At 48.4% G+C, this 14,750-nt stretch overlaps 1 protein-coding gene across 5 annotated transcripts in view; it reads right to left on the reverse strand.

The window, feature by feature from the left end:
• Positions 1–14,750, reverse strand: part of LOC140426496 (NADH-cytochrome b5 reductase-like) — a 62,028-nt gene that overhangs the window by 41,344 nt on the left and 5,934 nt on the right. For 4 of the 5 annotated variants that reach the window (XR_011948215.1, XR_011948214.1, XM_072511330.1 and 1 more), the window contains exon 2: positions 2,729–2,799. The exons of the other annotated variant lie outside the window; for it this stretch is intronic. Coding sequence is in view for 2 of the 4 variants with exons in the window: in XM_072511330.1 (XP_072367431.1) it covers positions 2,729–2,731 (3 nt within the window). In the remaining 2 variants the exon portion in view is untranslated. The remainder of the gene's footprint in view (positions 1–2,728; positions 2,800–14,750) is intronic. 5 annotated transcript variants of the gene reach the window in all.

The raw sequence follows: 14,750 nt of genomic DNA on the forward strand, positions 1-14,750 counted from the left end.
GCTTTGGGTCACTGTCCGTGTGAAGTTTGCACATTCTCCCCATGTCTGCGTGTTTCGCCCCCACACCCCAAAGATATGCAGGCTAGGTGGATTGGCCACGCTAAATTGCCCCTTAATAGGAAAAATTGAATTGGGTACTCTAAATTTAAAACAAAAACAAAAAAAGGTTTGGGGTGCTCGACCCGGCGAAATTATGAGTGACGTTTGAAGGCCGGGAATATTACTTTCAGACCCTTCGCGGCCGAGGACTTTGTCAAGGAGCATAAACTGGGGGAGAACGGAATTGAACAATGTTGCGGAACTGGGGTGCTGGCATTTTGCAATGGTTGGGGATATGGTTAAAGTGGTGGTAGGGATTGGGGCTTTTTCATTCCCTCCGGTCTGGAGGGGGTTCTTGTTTGGTATTGTTGTTTACTGTTGGGTTGGTAAGGGGTGGCAGGGGTTTAAAGTTTATGTGGGGGTGGATGTTCCCATCCCCCCTCCCTCTTGTTTCATGTGGCTGTATGTGTTTATTGTTTGCTTGCTCTTGGGGGAGGTGACACTGATGTTCAGGGTGAGTCTTTGTTTGAGTGGGGGAGGGTAAGGTCAGGTGAGAGCTTTCTTCCCTGAGCAGAGGAGTGGGGGAGGGGAAGGGGAGGTGCCTTTGGGCAGAGGCTGCCACGCTAGCAAGTAATGCTGGTGAACGGAAGTGAGGTGGGGGAGAAGGCTGAGAGAGGTGGCCGTAGGGGAGGGGGAGGGGGAGGTTGACTCCGTGGCAGGAGGTGAGAGATGGCATGGTGAGGGGCGGAGAAGGGGGCCATCTGAGATGGGCTAGGTACAGGGTGGAATTCGGAGGACCCTGCTACAGAGGCAGAGGCAGCGGGGGGGTTGGCGTTGCAAATCTGCTTCATTATTATTGGGCGGCGAATGTGGAAAAGGTGTGCGATGGTGGGAAGTAGAGTGGGCAAAGAGGTGAGGATGGAGGAGGAATCTTGTTGGGGGTCCAGCATGAGGGCTATGGTGACAGCAGCATTGCCAATGGCACCAAGCAGGTATTCAGGGAGCCCGGTGAAGTCAACGGTGAAGATTTGGATTTAGTTGAGGAGACATTTTAGGGTGGAGGGCATGTCGGTATTAATGCCTTTGTGTGAGAATCAAAGGTTTGAGCCGGGGGAATGGACAGTATGTATAGGAGGTGGAGGGAAGTGGGGCTTGTCAAGGTGAGAGATTTGTACCTGGAGAAAGGGTTTGCCAGTCTGGAGGAGCTGAGGGTAGAGCTCCTGAGAGGGAGTGAGTTCAGGTACCTGCAGGTGAGAGACCTTGCATGGAAGGTTTGGAAGGAGTTCCTTCATTGGCCGAGGTACACCCTGCTGGAGCGACTGTTGCATCCAGATGTGGAAGGGGAGGGTAGAATTGGAGATGTATACAGGTGGCTGGGAGAGCAGGGAGGTGAGCGGGTGGTGAACATCAAAGAAAAATGGGAAGGGGAGTTGGGAGGGGAGATTAATTGTGATGTGTGGAGTGAGGCTAAACGCAATCTCCTTGTATGCAAGGATGAGCCTGATACAGTTCAAGGTTGTACTCAAGGTAAATATGACTCAGACAAGAATGAGTGGGTTCTTCCAGGGGGTGGCAGGTGAGTGTGAGAGATGGGGGCGGGGACCAGCAAATCATGCACATATGATCTGGGGCTGTGAAAAGTTGGAGAGATTCTGAGCGGATGTGTTCACAGCCCTAGCAAGGATAGTGGGGGAGGAGGTGGATTCGGATCCTTTGGTGGCGATATTTGGGGTTTCGGAAAAGCCGGAGCTCATGGAGACGAGGAAGGCCGATGTTGTGGCCTTTGCCTCTCTCATTGCCCGGCGACAAATCTTACTGGATGGGGTAGCGGGCTGGTTGGGTGACCTATATGACTTCCTGCGGCTGGAAAAGGTAAAGTATGAGTCAAAGGGCTCAGCAGAGGCGTTTGAGACAAGATGGGGGATGTTTGTGACCGTGTTTGAGGGGATGGGGTGAAAAAGGGGGAAAAGTTGTACAAATTGACTGTTGGGAAGCATGCTTCCCAGGGTATTGTGTTGTAACTTTTCTGATACACGTTTTAATAAAATACATTTAAAAAAAAGTCATATTTGTAGACTAAACGGTTAAATCTAATAATAGCTGCTGAGCATGCGCATAAGGAACTTTGTCCCAGTGATGTTACTCACTGAGAGAAGATGACTTGAGAAGCATCTTAGACCGTCGTTACAGTCTTGGTCTTACTTAACCGTTGTAAATAGTTAACATATAAATACATTTGTTTTCAACAAATGATCATTGTTTCCAGCAAGATCTCTTCTAGATTAACAAGCTAACAAACCCGGAGATAAAACCACAATAACAGATGGTAGCAGCAGTGGGATACACCCACAGAGAAACAGTGGAAAATGGTGGGAAAATTCTCAAGTGAAACTCAGCAATGTTTTTTTTTAATCAAACAATTTTGTTGAGATATTTTTGGCATTGTAAACAGTAACAATATTAGTGTGCAAATATCAATTACAAAAACATAGTGCAAATAACAGTTCCTCTCTCGCAAATAGACCCGCCTATTCTTCCCCCATCTCTACACTATTCTACCCCCCCCCCACCCTCCCGCTGACGATTAGTTCCCTGCGAAGAAGTCGATGAATGGTTGCCACCTCCGGGCGAGCCCAGATAGTGATCCTTCTAAGGCGACCTTGATTTTTTACAAGCTGAGAAAACTTACCATGTCCGACAACCATATTTCGGTCTTTGGGGGCTTTGAGTCCCTCCAGGCCAACAGTATTCGTCGCCGGGCTACCAGGGAAGCAAAGGCCACAGCGTCAGCCTCTATCCCCTCTTGGACTCCCGGGTCCTCCGACACCCCAAAAACCGCCGCTTCTGGACTCATTGCCACCCTTGTTGGTTCGCTGGTCCTCCCGCACATCTAGCACACTTGTCCTCCAGCCCAAAGAATTTATTCATCCGGGCCACCGTCATGTGGGCCCGGTGACCTACTTTGAACTGAATCAGGCCATGCCTGGCACATGTTGCGGTTGCATTTACCCTCCTCAGAGCGTCTGTCCATACGCCTCCCTCCAACTCCCCACCAAGCTCCTCCTCCCACTTGAGTTTCAGTTCCTTGGTCCCTGTGTCCACCGCTCCCATAAGCTCCTTATAAATATTCGAGATTCTCCCCTCTCCTACCGCGCCCCTGGAAACTACCCTGTCCTGGATCCCCCTTGGTGGAAGGCGTGGAAAGGACGGGACCGGTCTACGTACGAAATCCCGCACCTGCAAGTACCGAAAATCATTTCCCCTTGCCAACCCGAACTTCTCCTCCAGCGCCCTCATGCTCGCGAAGCTCCCTTCCAGGAACAAGTCGCCCATCCTTCCCACCTCCGCCACGCTCGAAACCCGCTGTCCATCTTCCCCGGGCGACAAATCGGTGGTTATCGCATATTGGGGACCAGACCGGCGCTCCCACTTCCCCCGCATGCTTCCTCCATTGGCCCCAAATCCACAGAGCCGCCACCACTATAGGGCTGGTGGAGTACCTGGCCGGCAGTGAGAGTTTGGTTCAAGATGGATTGGAACTTTATGGGAAAACAAAATGTTAGATAAAGCTTTGTGTGCAGGAATGTCAAGACAGGCTTTTTGGTAGCAAGCTGTAATCACTTGTTCTATTGTACCAGACAAATTGCAGTAACGGCCTTGGGAATGGTTGCTAGCTTTAAAGATAATTATAATTGAGCTGAAAGCACAGACAGAATGCGAAGGGGCTGCCCTCAGCAATGAACCAGTGTCAAAATGTATATAAACTGCTGTTAGATGTATTGACTTTGGCTTACTGTTGTAACTCTCAGAGATGGAGTGGTTTTAGCACCGGCCGAGAAATAAACAGATGTTGAAGTAACTTGGTGTTCGATTGATCATTTCATCCGGACTGAAACGTTACTAATTCACAGCGGGAGCGGCAGAGGAGCCATGACCAGGGCTGCCAAACTGGTGCCCCTGCCCGAAGCAGCCTCCACCCGCTCCCAAAACGACCCCGTACCCACCATCCATTTCCTTATCATGGCTATGTTAGCCGCCCAGTAGTAGTTGCTGAGGTTCGGCAACGCCAGTCATCCCTCGCTACGGTTCCGCTCCAGCATCCCCCTCTTTACCCGTGGGGACTTCCCTGCCCAAACAAATCCCAGGATGATTTTATTGATCCTTTTAAAGAAGGACAGCGGAATGAAAATAGGGAGACACTGAAAAATAAACCAGAATCTCGGGAGGATCATCATCTTCACCGTCTGCAGTCTCCCCGCTAGTGAGAGCGGGAGCGCATCCCATCTCCGAAACCCGCTCATTTGGTCCACCAGCGTAGACAAGTTCAACTGATGCATCCTGCCCCAGTCCCGCGCCACTTGTATCCCTAAGAAACTCAGCAATGGTTGAGCACAGCAGGTGAAGGACTTTGTGGTCAGTCTGGAACCACTCCAGAGACGACAAAATAATAAGGGCAGCCCAGCAGCTGGCAAGGCAAGCAATGCAGGAAAAGAGAACCTTGAACCAGGGTGAGAAATGGCTACTACTTTGTCCCAACAGAATAATTTCAAAATAGAGAGGATTCCAGACAGGCTGAGCATTGGCAAAATCGGAAAATACATTTTACCCGGTACTGTAATGCGTCGTCTTCAGATAAAGCAAACAAAGATCAGGTTATATGCTATTGGGAGAATAGTAGATGATGTGCTGACCAGACAGGTAAACAAAGAGACAATCTCCTACCTGGATGTCTCCGGAGCGTTTGATTCATACTTACATCTTCATAAACGTATTGTCATTGAGGGGGCAAAATTTAATCAGTGCAGTCAAAAACAAGGTGAAGGGATTGATTCATTCATTAATCAGTTGTATGCCCAGCTGGAAATTGTGAGTATGGAGCACTAAAAGATGACCTGATCAGAGATAGAATAGTTATTGGTGTTTTACATGAGAATCGCTCTGACTTATTACAGTCTCAGGAAGATTTAAGTTTAAGCATAGCTGTAGAACTGTCCTGAAAAGGCACTGGTGGCCATTTTCCAATATCCTCACTGTGGTGGGATGAAGATCCATAGGTGTGAATTGTAGAGTGCAATGGCTGGGGCAAGTTAGGCCATGTTAAACTGGTCTGCCCTTCCATGAAACCTGTATTATAAGACAGAGGAGAAATCTAATGAAGGAACCTTCATTCAAAAAACTCAACACCTTCAAAACCATGAAAGCACCTTTCTAGGAGAAATAAAGAAAAACACAAACCAGTATTGGAGTGCTGACATTGATGGCCACCTGGCCGAATTCAAGTTAGACACAGGAGGTGTCACAGTACTGACAGAGTTTCATGGCTGAATAAAGTGATGCTGCAACCATGTTCCATTCAACTCCAAGGACCACAGGAGAATATTGCAGAGTTTTGGGGGACAGGCTAGAAAGAGTGGGAACAGGATGCACAAAGAATGACCCTGACCTTTTGCAAGATGATATTTTAGACCTAAATTTTCTCCATCAGGAAAGAATGCAAGAGGATGAAGGCATCACAGAGGCAAATGATCTTTTGGAAGTAGAGGCCCTGGACCTTACTACACTCTTTGACTCCACTGCCAATGATTGTGAAGACTTTGTTGTCTCTTTTAAGGAGAACTACACTTTTATTGAAGGTAATAAAGAGGTAAATTTGTCTTGTTATTCCACTGAGCTCACCATCAACATGCAATAGCAATTGCAAGCAGACAGCAAAAAGCTATCCAGGGAGAATGAGATGCTTAACTCCAATTGGATCAAACCAATAGCGAAAGTTCAGAGGTTATAAATCTGTACACCTATAAGCTAGAGCCCACACTTGAATCTCATCAACAAGCCATGGAAAAACTCAAACTTACATTCAGTAAAGAAGTAATGACCCAAACTACAGAGCTTCTACAGCTAAAGAGTACCTTAGAACAATTTATAGTCATAAGAGTTTTACAGAACAGAAAGAGGCCCTTTGGCCAACGTACCTGCGCCGGCCATCAAACACCAATCTAATCTAATCCCATTTTCGAGCACTTGGTTATGGCAGCGCAAGTGAAGATCTATATACTTCTCAAAAATATGAGAGTTTCAGACTCAACCACACTTTCAAGCAGTGAATTCCAGATTCCCTCCAGCCTCTGAGTGAAAAGGTTTCTCGTCAACTCCCCTCTTAACTCAGCTGCCTACAACGCTGAGGACCCGGGTTCGATCCCGGCCCCGGGTAACTGCCTGTGTGGAGTTTGCACATTCTTCCCGTGTCCCCACTGAGGAATTGAACAAACGAATGTGATATAAAATAGTTAGTTCAAATATTAGTTACAATAATGTAGATGTGAGCCAGTCTGATAGTAGTGAGTTCACAAACAAAGGACCAAGGGATTCAGAAAGCATGGCAAGGATGGGGAAAAGGATGCTGAGTAACAAGAGGCCCAGGGTTAAGGAATGTGAAGTGAGCCAATCAGGATATATGGCCAGGTCAGGAGGTGTATAGGATGACCTATGAGAATCTTGTATGTGAAACTTGATGCCATTTGAATGAGGTTTGCAGAGATTTCTTGTCTCCGATCTCACTCGGTTCTGGAGCTCCAGGAGACCGCTTGTGTGTTCTGAATCTCTGTGGAGCGAGTCAGCCTTGCAAGTTGGTTAAAAATAAATAATACTATACCTACAAATCCATCTCGAGTTTTATTGAGGCCAGACTGACGGGTAAAGAATTCAATATTGTCACCACAACCCAAAGATGTGCAGGTTAGGTGGATTGGCCACGCTAAATCAATGACCCTTAGTTGGAAAAAAAAGAATTGGGTACTCTCAATTTATTTTTTGTAAACTCCCCTCTTAGCTTTCTGCCTCTTACATTAAATCTATGCCCCCTGGTTATTGACCCCTCTAATAATGGAAAACATGCCTTCCTATCCACCCTAACTATGCCCATCATAATCTTATACACCTCTATCAGGTCCACCCTCAACCGTTGCTACTCTCAAGGGAAACAACCCCAGCCTATCCAATCATTCCACATTGCTTAGATCCTCCAGTTCAGGTAGAATCCAGGTAAATCCCCTCAGCACCCTCTCCAGTGCAATCACATCCTTCCTATAATGTGTTTTTTAAAAGAGTATCCAATTCATTTTTTTTCCAAATAAAGGGCAATTTGCATGTCCAATTCTCCTACCTTGCACATTTTTTTGGGGGTTGCGGGGGTGAGACCCACGCAGACACAGGGACAGTGTGCAAACTCCATACAAACAGTGACCCGGGGTGGGATCGAACCCGGGTCCTCGGTGCCATGAGGCAGCAATGCTAACCACTGCGCCACCATGCCACCCTCTTCCTACAATGTGTTGAACAGAACTGCACACAGTATTCCAGTTATGGCCTAACCAGGGTTTCATACAGCTCCATTATAACCTCCATGCTCTTATATTCTATGCCTTAGCTAACTTAAAAGGCGAGCAACAAAGAGAGCTTGAAAATATTAAAAATAAGCAAGAGTTGGAGAAGTCTAACTACCTAACAGAGAAGGTTATGTCATAGAATTTACAGTGCAGAAAGAGGCCATTTGGCCCATCGAGCCTGCACTGGCTCTTGGAAAGAGCACCCTACCCAAGGTCAACACCTCCACCCTATCCCCATAACCCGGTAACCCCACCCAACACTAAGGGAAACTTTGGACACTAAGGGCAATTTATCATGGCCAATCCACCTAACCCGCACATCTTTGGACTGTGGGAGGAAACCGGAGCACCCGGAGGAAACCCACGCACACACGGGGAGGAAGTGCAGACTCCGCACAGACAGTGACCCTAGCCGGAATCGAACCTGGGACCCTGGAGCTGTGAAGCAATTGTGCTATCCACAATGCTACCGTGCTGCCCCCACAATGCTACCGTGCTGCCCCCACAATGCTACCGTGCTGCAGGTTGAACTAGAAATCCAGCTATTAGCAGTCATATAGCACCTCCAAGGTACAGTGAGGGATTTACACATTAGATATGGTGCAAAAGTGGGTTTGGGCAGGGCTTCATTGACTGGGTTTGGTTGCTGTACCAGGCACCGATGGCGAGTGTGCGGACAAACTGGGTGAGCTCGGACTATTTTAGATTGCACCAGGGGACGAGGCAAGGATGCCCCCTCTCCCCACTGTTGTTTGCCTTGGCTATAGAGCCATTGGCGATGGCGCTGAGAGCATCAATAGACTGGAAGGAGCTAGTCTGGAGCGGGGGGGACGACGACCACAGGGCCTCACTATATTCAGACGACCTACTCCTATGTATTTCCGATCCTTTAGGGGGAATGGGGGAGATTATGCGGATCTTAGGGGAGTTTGGCCGATTCTTGGGGTACAAATTGAATATGAGTAAAAGTGACGTTTGTGTGATCCAAGCGAGGGAGGAGAGGAGACTGGAGGCAGTTTTTGTTACCTGGGTATTCAGGTAGCAAGGAGATGGGAGCAGCTGCACAAATTAAATCTGGGCCGATTAGTGGAACAAATGAAGGAGGACTTTCAGAGGTGGGACATGCTCCCGTTGTCACTGGTGGGGAGGGTACAGACCGTGAAGATGACGGTTCTCCCAAGATTTTTGTTTGTTTTTCAGTGTCTCCCTATTTTTATTTCAAAGGCCTTTCATAAGCGGGTGAACAGGGTGATATCTAGGTTTGTGTGGGCGGGTAAAACCCCACGAGTAAAGAGCGGAGCCGAGGGGAGGGAGGGCTGGCACTCCCAAACTTTAGGAACTACTATTGGGCGGCGAATATAGTCATGATTAGGAAGTGGGTAGTTGGGATGGGGTTGGTGTGGGAGCAGGTGGAGGCGGCATCATGTAAGGGCACAAGTTTGGGGGCTTTGGTAACGGCACTTCTGCCGTTCTCGCCGGCCCGGTACTCCACAAGCCCAGGGTAGTGGCGGCCCTGAGTGTCTGGGGGACAATGGCGGAAGCATATGGGAGTAGAGGGAGCGTCGGTCTGGGCTCCAATCTGTGATAATCACCGGTTTGTGCCGGGGGTGATGGATGGGGAGTTTCGGAGGTGGCAGAGAGCGGGTACTGAGAGGCTAGGGGAACTGTTTATTGATGGGAGCTTTCCCGGTCTGGAGGATCTGGAAGTGAAGTTTGAATTGCCAGGAGGGAATTGGTTCCGATATCTCCAGGTACGGGATTTTGTGTGAAGGCAGGGTTTTACCTTCCTGCTCCTTCCGCCACAGGGGATACAATACAAGGTAGTTTCTAGAACGGGGGAGTGGGAGGTGTCGGAAATTTATAAAGAACTCATGGAGTGAGAGGAAACCCAGATAGGGGAGACAAAACGTAAATGGGAAGATGAGTTGGGAAAGGAGTTAAAGGCGGGTCTGTGGGAGAATGCCCTGAGCAGAGTCAATATGTCCTCATCATGTGCCAGGCTCAGCCTGATACAATTCAAGGTATCCACCGGGCACACACAAGACGGTGGCCTGGATGAGCAGGTTTTTTAGGGTAGAGGACAAGTGTGGGCGATGTGCAGGAGGGCCCGCAAATCATATCCACATGTTTTGGGCATGTCCGAAGCTCAGGGGATTCTGGCAGGGATTTGCAGATGTTATGTCCAGGGTGTTAAAGGAGAGGGTGGCGCCGAGTCCAGAGGTGGCGATTTTTGGAGTGACGGAAGACCCGGGAGTCCAGGGGGCGAGAGAAGCTGATGTTTTGGCCTTTGCCTCCTCGGTAGCCTGGAGACGGATCTTACTAGCGTGGAGGGACTCGAAGCCCCCAAAAACAGGGGTATGGGTTAGTGACATGGCTGGGTTTCTCAGGCTTGAGAAAATCATGTTCGCCCTGAGAGGTTCATCATTAGGGTTCGTACGGAGGTGGCAGCCGTTTATCGACTTCTTCGGAGAAAATTGAACCGTCAGCAGATTCAATATAGCGGGGGGCGGGGGTTTAGAGAATAGGGAACAAGGGTGGGATAGGGAGTTAGACTATGTCGGTCTAGCTTAGGCGAGAACTGTGGGAGATGGAGGGGTGTGTTATGCGTTCAACCATGTTTATATCTGTACTTGTGTCTTTTATTATTATAACCCCATAAATGCCTTAATAAAATGTTTTTAAAAGAAAGAAATGGTGCTGTACCCCATCTAAGAAAATAGCATCAGACAAAACAGTTGGTTTTAGAGCAACATCTGAACAAGTATCGACACTAGCTGTCTTTCTTATTACTATTGAGACTCTTGTAGCTAAAATGCCCGACACTGATGTTAAACTTTCAAGCAAGTCTGCAGACCAGAGTACTGTGCAAGTACTTACTGGGTTATGGGGATAGGGTGGAGGTGTTGATATTGGGTAGGGTGCTCTTTCCAAGAGCCGGTGCAGACTCGATGGGCCGAAGCCCAGCTCTGCATCCTATCTATGTCTCTTTGCAGCCGACAACAGCCCTCCTTATTATCCACAACTCCACCAATCTTCGTATCGTCTGCAAATTTACTGACCCACCCTTCAACTCCCTCATCCAAGTCATTAATGAAAATCACAAACAGCAGAGTACCCAGAACTGATCGCTGCGGTACGCCACTGGTAACTGGGATCGAGGCTGAATATTTGCCATCCACCACCATTCTCTGACTTCTATCGGTTAGCCAGTTCGTTATCCAACTGGCCAAATTTCCCACTATCCCATGCCTCCTTACTTTCTGCAGAAGCCTACCATGGGGAACCTTATCAAATGCCTTACTAAAATCCACGTACACTACATCCACTGCTTTACCTTCATCCACATGCTTGGTCACCTCCTCAAAGAATTCAATAAGATTTGTAAGGCAAGACCTATCCCTCACAAATCCGTGCTGACTATCCCTAATCAAGCAGTGTCTTTCCAGATGCTCAGAAATCCTATCCTTCAGTACCCTTTCCATTACTTTGCCTCCCACCGAAGTAAGACTAACTGGCCTGTAATTCCCAGGGTTATCGCTAGTCCCTTTTTTGAACAGGGGCACGACATTCGCCACTCTCCAATCCCCTGGTACCACCCCTGTTGACAGTGAGGACGAAAAGATCATTGCCAACGGCTCTGCAATTTCATCTCTTGCATCCCATAGAATCCTTGGATATATCCCGTCAGGCCCGGGGGACTTGTCTATCCTCAAGTTTTTCAAAATGCCCAACACATCTTCCTTCCTAACAAGTATTTCCTCGAGCTTACCAGTCTGTTTCACACTGTCCTCTCCAATAATATCGCCCCTCTCATTTGTAAATACAGAAGAAAAGTACTCGTTCAAGACCTCTCCTATCTCTTCAGACTCAATACACAATCTCCCGCTATTGTCCTTGATCGGACCTACCCTCGCTCTAGTCATTCTCATATTTCTCACATATGTGTAAAAGGCCTTGGGGTTTTCCTTGATCCTACCCGCCAAAGATTGTTCATGCCCTCTCTTAGCTCTCCTAATCCCTTTCTTCAGTTCCCTCCTGGCTATCTTGTATCCCTCCAATGCCCTGTCTGAACCTAGTTTCCTCAGCCTTACATAAGTCTCCTTTTTCCTCTTAACAAGACATTCAACCTCTCTTGTCAACCATGGTTCCCTCACTCGACCATCTCTTCCCTGCCTGACAGGGACATACATATCAAGGACACGTAGTACCTGTTCCTTGAACAAGTTCCACATTTCACTTGTGTCCTTCCCTGACAGCCTATGTTCCCAACTTATGCACTTCAATTCTTGTCTGACAACATCGTATTTACCCTTCCCCCAATTGTAAACTTTGCCCTGTTGCACGCACCTATCCCTCTCCATTACTAAAGTGAAAGTCACAGAATTGTGGTCACGATCTCCAAAATGCTCCCCCACTAACAAATCTATCACTTGCCCTGGTTCATTACCAAGTACTAAATCCAATATTGCCCCTCCTCTGGTCGGGCAATCTACATACTGTGTTAGAAAAGCTTCCTGGACACACTGCACAAACACCACCCCATCCAAACTATTTGATCTAGAGTTTCCACTCAATATTTGGGAAGTTAAAGTCACCCATGACTACTACCCTGTGACTTCTGCACCTTTCCAAAATCTGTTTCCCAATCTGTTCCTCCACATCTCTGCTACTATTGGGGGGCCTATAGAAAACTCCTAACAAAGTGACTGCTCCTTTCCTATTTCTGACTTCAACCCATACTACCTTATTAGGGTGATACTCCTCGAACTGCCTTTCTGCAGTTGTTATACTATCTCTAATTAACAATGCCACCCCCCCACCTCTTTTACCACCCTCCCTAATCTTATTGAAACATCTATAACCAGGGACCTCCAACAACCATTTCTGCCCCTCTTCTATCCAAGTTTCCGTGATGGCCACCACATCGTAGTCCCAAGTACCGATCCATGCCTGAAGTTCACCCACCTTATTCCTGATGCTTCTTGCGTTGAAGTATACACACTTCAACCCATCTCCGTGCCTGCAAGTACTCTCCTTTGTCAGTGTTCCCTTCCCCACTACCTCATTACATGCTTTGGCGTCCTGAATATTGGCTACCTTAGTTGCTGGACTACAAATCCGGTTCCCATTCCCCAGCCAAATTAGTTTAAACCCTCCCAAAGAGTACTAGAAAACCTCCCTCCCAGGATATTGGTGCCCCTCTGGTTCAGATGCAACCCGTCCTGCTTGTACAGGTCCCACCTTCCCCAGAATGCGCTCCTATTATCCAAATACCTGAAGCCCTCCCTCCTACACCATTCCTGCAGCCACGTGTTCAGCTGCACTCTCTCCCTATTCCTAGCCTCGCTATCACGTGGCACCGGCAACAAACCAGAGATGACAACTCTGTCTGTCCTGGCTTTTAACTTCCAGCCTAACTCCCAAAACATGTTTATTACCTCCACACCCCTTTTCCTACCTATGTCGTTGGTACCAATGTGCACCACGACTTCTGGCTGCTCCCCCTCCCCCTTAAGGATCCTGAAGACACGATCCGAGACATCCCTGACCCTGGCACCCGGGAGGCAACATACCTTCCGGGAGTCTCGCTCGCGACCACAGAATCTCATATCTATTCCCCTAACCATTGAATCTCCTACAACTATTGCTTTTCTATTCTCCTCCCTTCCCTTCTGAGCCCCAGAGCCAGACTCAGTGCCAGAGACCTGGCCGCTAGGGCCTTCCCCCGGTAGGTCATCCCCCCCAACAGCATCCAAAACGGTATACTTGTTTTGAAGGGGAACGGCCACGAGGGATCCCTGCACTGTCTGCCTGCACAATGTTAAATGTTTAAAATCGTTCTATTCAGGCAGTCCTCGATTTTACGATGTTCAAGTTACAATGAATGGCATTTACAACAGTTACAAATTTTCACCCCATTTCATAGAATTTTCATTACAGAAGGAAGCCATTCGGCCCACCGAGTCTGCACCGGCCATTGGAAAGAGCACCCTATTCGTAAATAACCCAGTAACCCCACCTAACCTTTTGGACACTACGGGGCAATTTAGAATAGCCAATCCATCTAACCTGCGCATCTTTGGACTGTGGGAGGAAACCAGAGCACCCAGAGGAAACCCACGCAGCCACGGGGAGAAAGCGCAAACTCCACACAGACAGTCACTCAAGGCCGGAATTGAACCCGGGTCCCAGGAGCTGTGAGGCAGCAGTGCTAACATCTGTGCCGCCCTACATTACAACATTGCTTTCCGCTTTACAGTGCCATGCCAGGACATTCATATATGCACTATGAAGTTCTATGCCAACCATTTGTACAAATGGACAGCTCAAACTATCTATATTACGTTGGAAAATAGTGTTTTACTAATCTTTTTGGCACAACCACTGCACTTTTCATGCATTTATGCGCTTGTGCTGTATTTAATATGCAGACGTTCGAGGTTAAACAGGAAACTGACTGTGATGAATGGCTTCATCATATCTTCCACACTATCAGAGGAACTTGTGCTAAGGTATGCAGGAACAGTTGCCTCAGTGACTTGAAAGAGCAAGAGTTGGAGACTTCCAGTGGCGGCCATGGTGTGAGTGGTTGCACATTTGGCAGCTCCTGCTCAAGGAGGTTTTTTTTGGTCCTTTCCCCCGGTTGCCGGGTGGATGTTTGGAGGAAAAGGTGCAGATGTGGTGGAGGAAAGCAATACTCCACTGGTGAGGTTGGTGGATGGATCTACAGACCAGGGGTGAGTCTAGAAGAAAGGAGCTAGAAACTCTTCGTGCAACAGAGGGGAAGATGGCAGAGGGTAAAGGGTCGGCCCTACCAACCCAATGGGTAGATGGAGCAGTTGGTTGACTTTCTTACCGAAAAGTTCAGCCAACAGAGGAGGGAGGCTCAAGAGGACCTGGTGAAGGTGGCAGATCCGCTCAGTGTGGAGCTGAGGCTGGAGACCCAGAGCCAGGCGATCCAGAAAGTGGAGTAGGTGGTGGGGGAGCATGAGGAGCAGCTTACCTCGTTGGTGCCGAAGTAGAGATGCTGAGTGAGACTCGGTGCGGCTCAAAGAGAAAGGGGAAGATTTGGAGAACCGCTCCTGGAGGCAGAATCTGAGGATAGTGGGAATGCCGGAGAGCATCAAGGGAGCGGACACAGACTCTTATGTGGCCAAGGTGTTGGAGAAGCTAATGGGGGAGGGGGCCTTTGATCAGTCCCTAGAGGTCGATCGGGCACATAGGGTACTTTTGAGGAGCCTGCAGGCGAATGAGCCACTGAGGGCGATGGTGGTGAGGCTACACCAATTTGTGGACAAAGAGAAGATCTTGCGGTGGGCCAGGCAG

Source organism: Scyliorhinus torazame, chromosome 7 (genome assembly GCF_047496885.1).
Source record: "Scyliorhinus torazame isolate Kashiwa2021f chromosome 7, sScyTor2.1, whole genome shotgun sequence".
NCBI classification, from domain to species: Eukaryota; Metazoa; Chordata; class Chondrichthyes; order Carcharhiniformes; family Scyliorhinidae; genus Scyliorhinus; species Scyliorhinus torazame.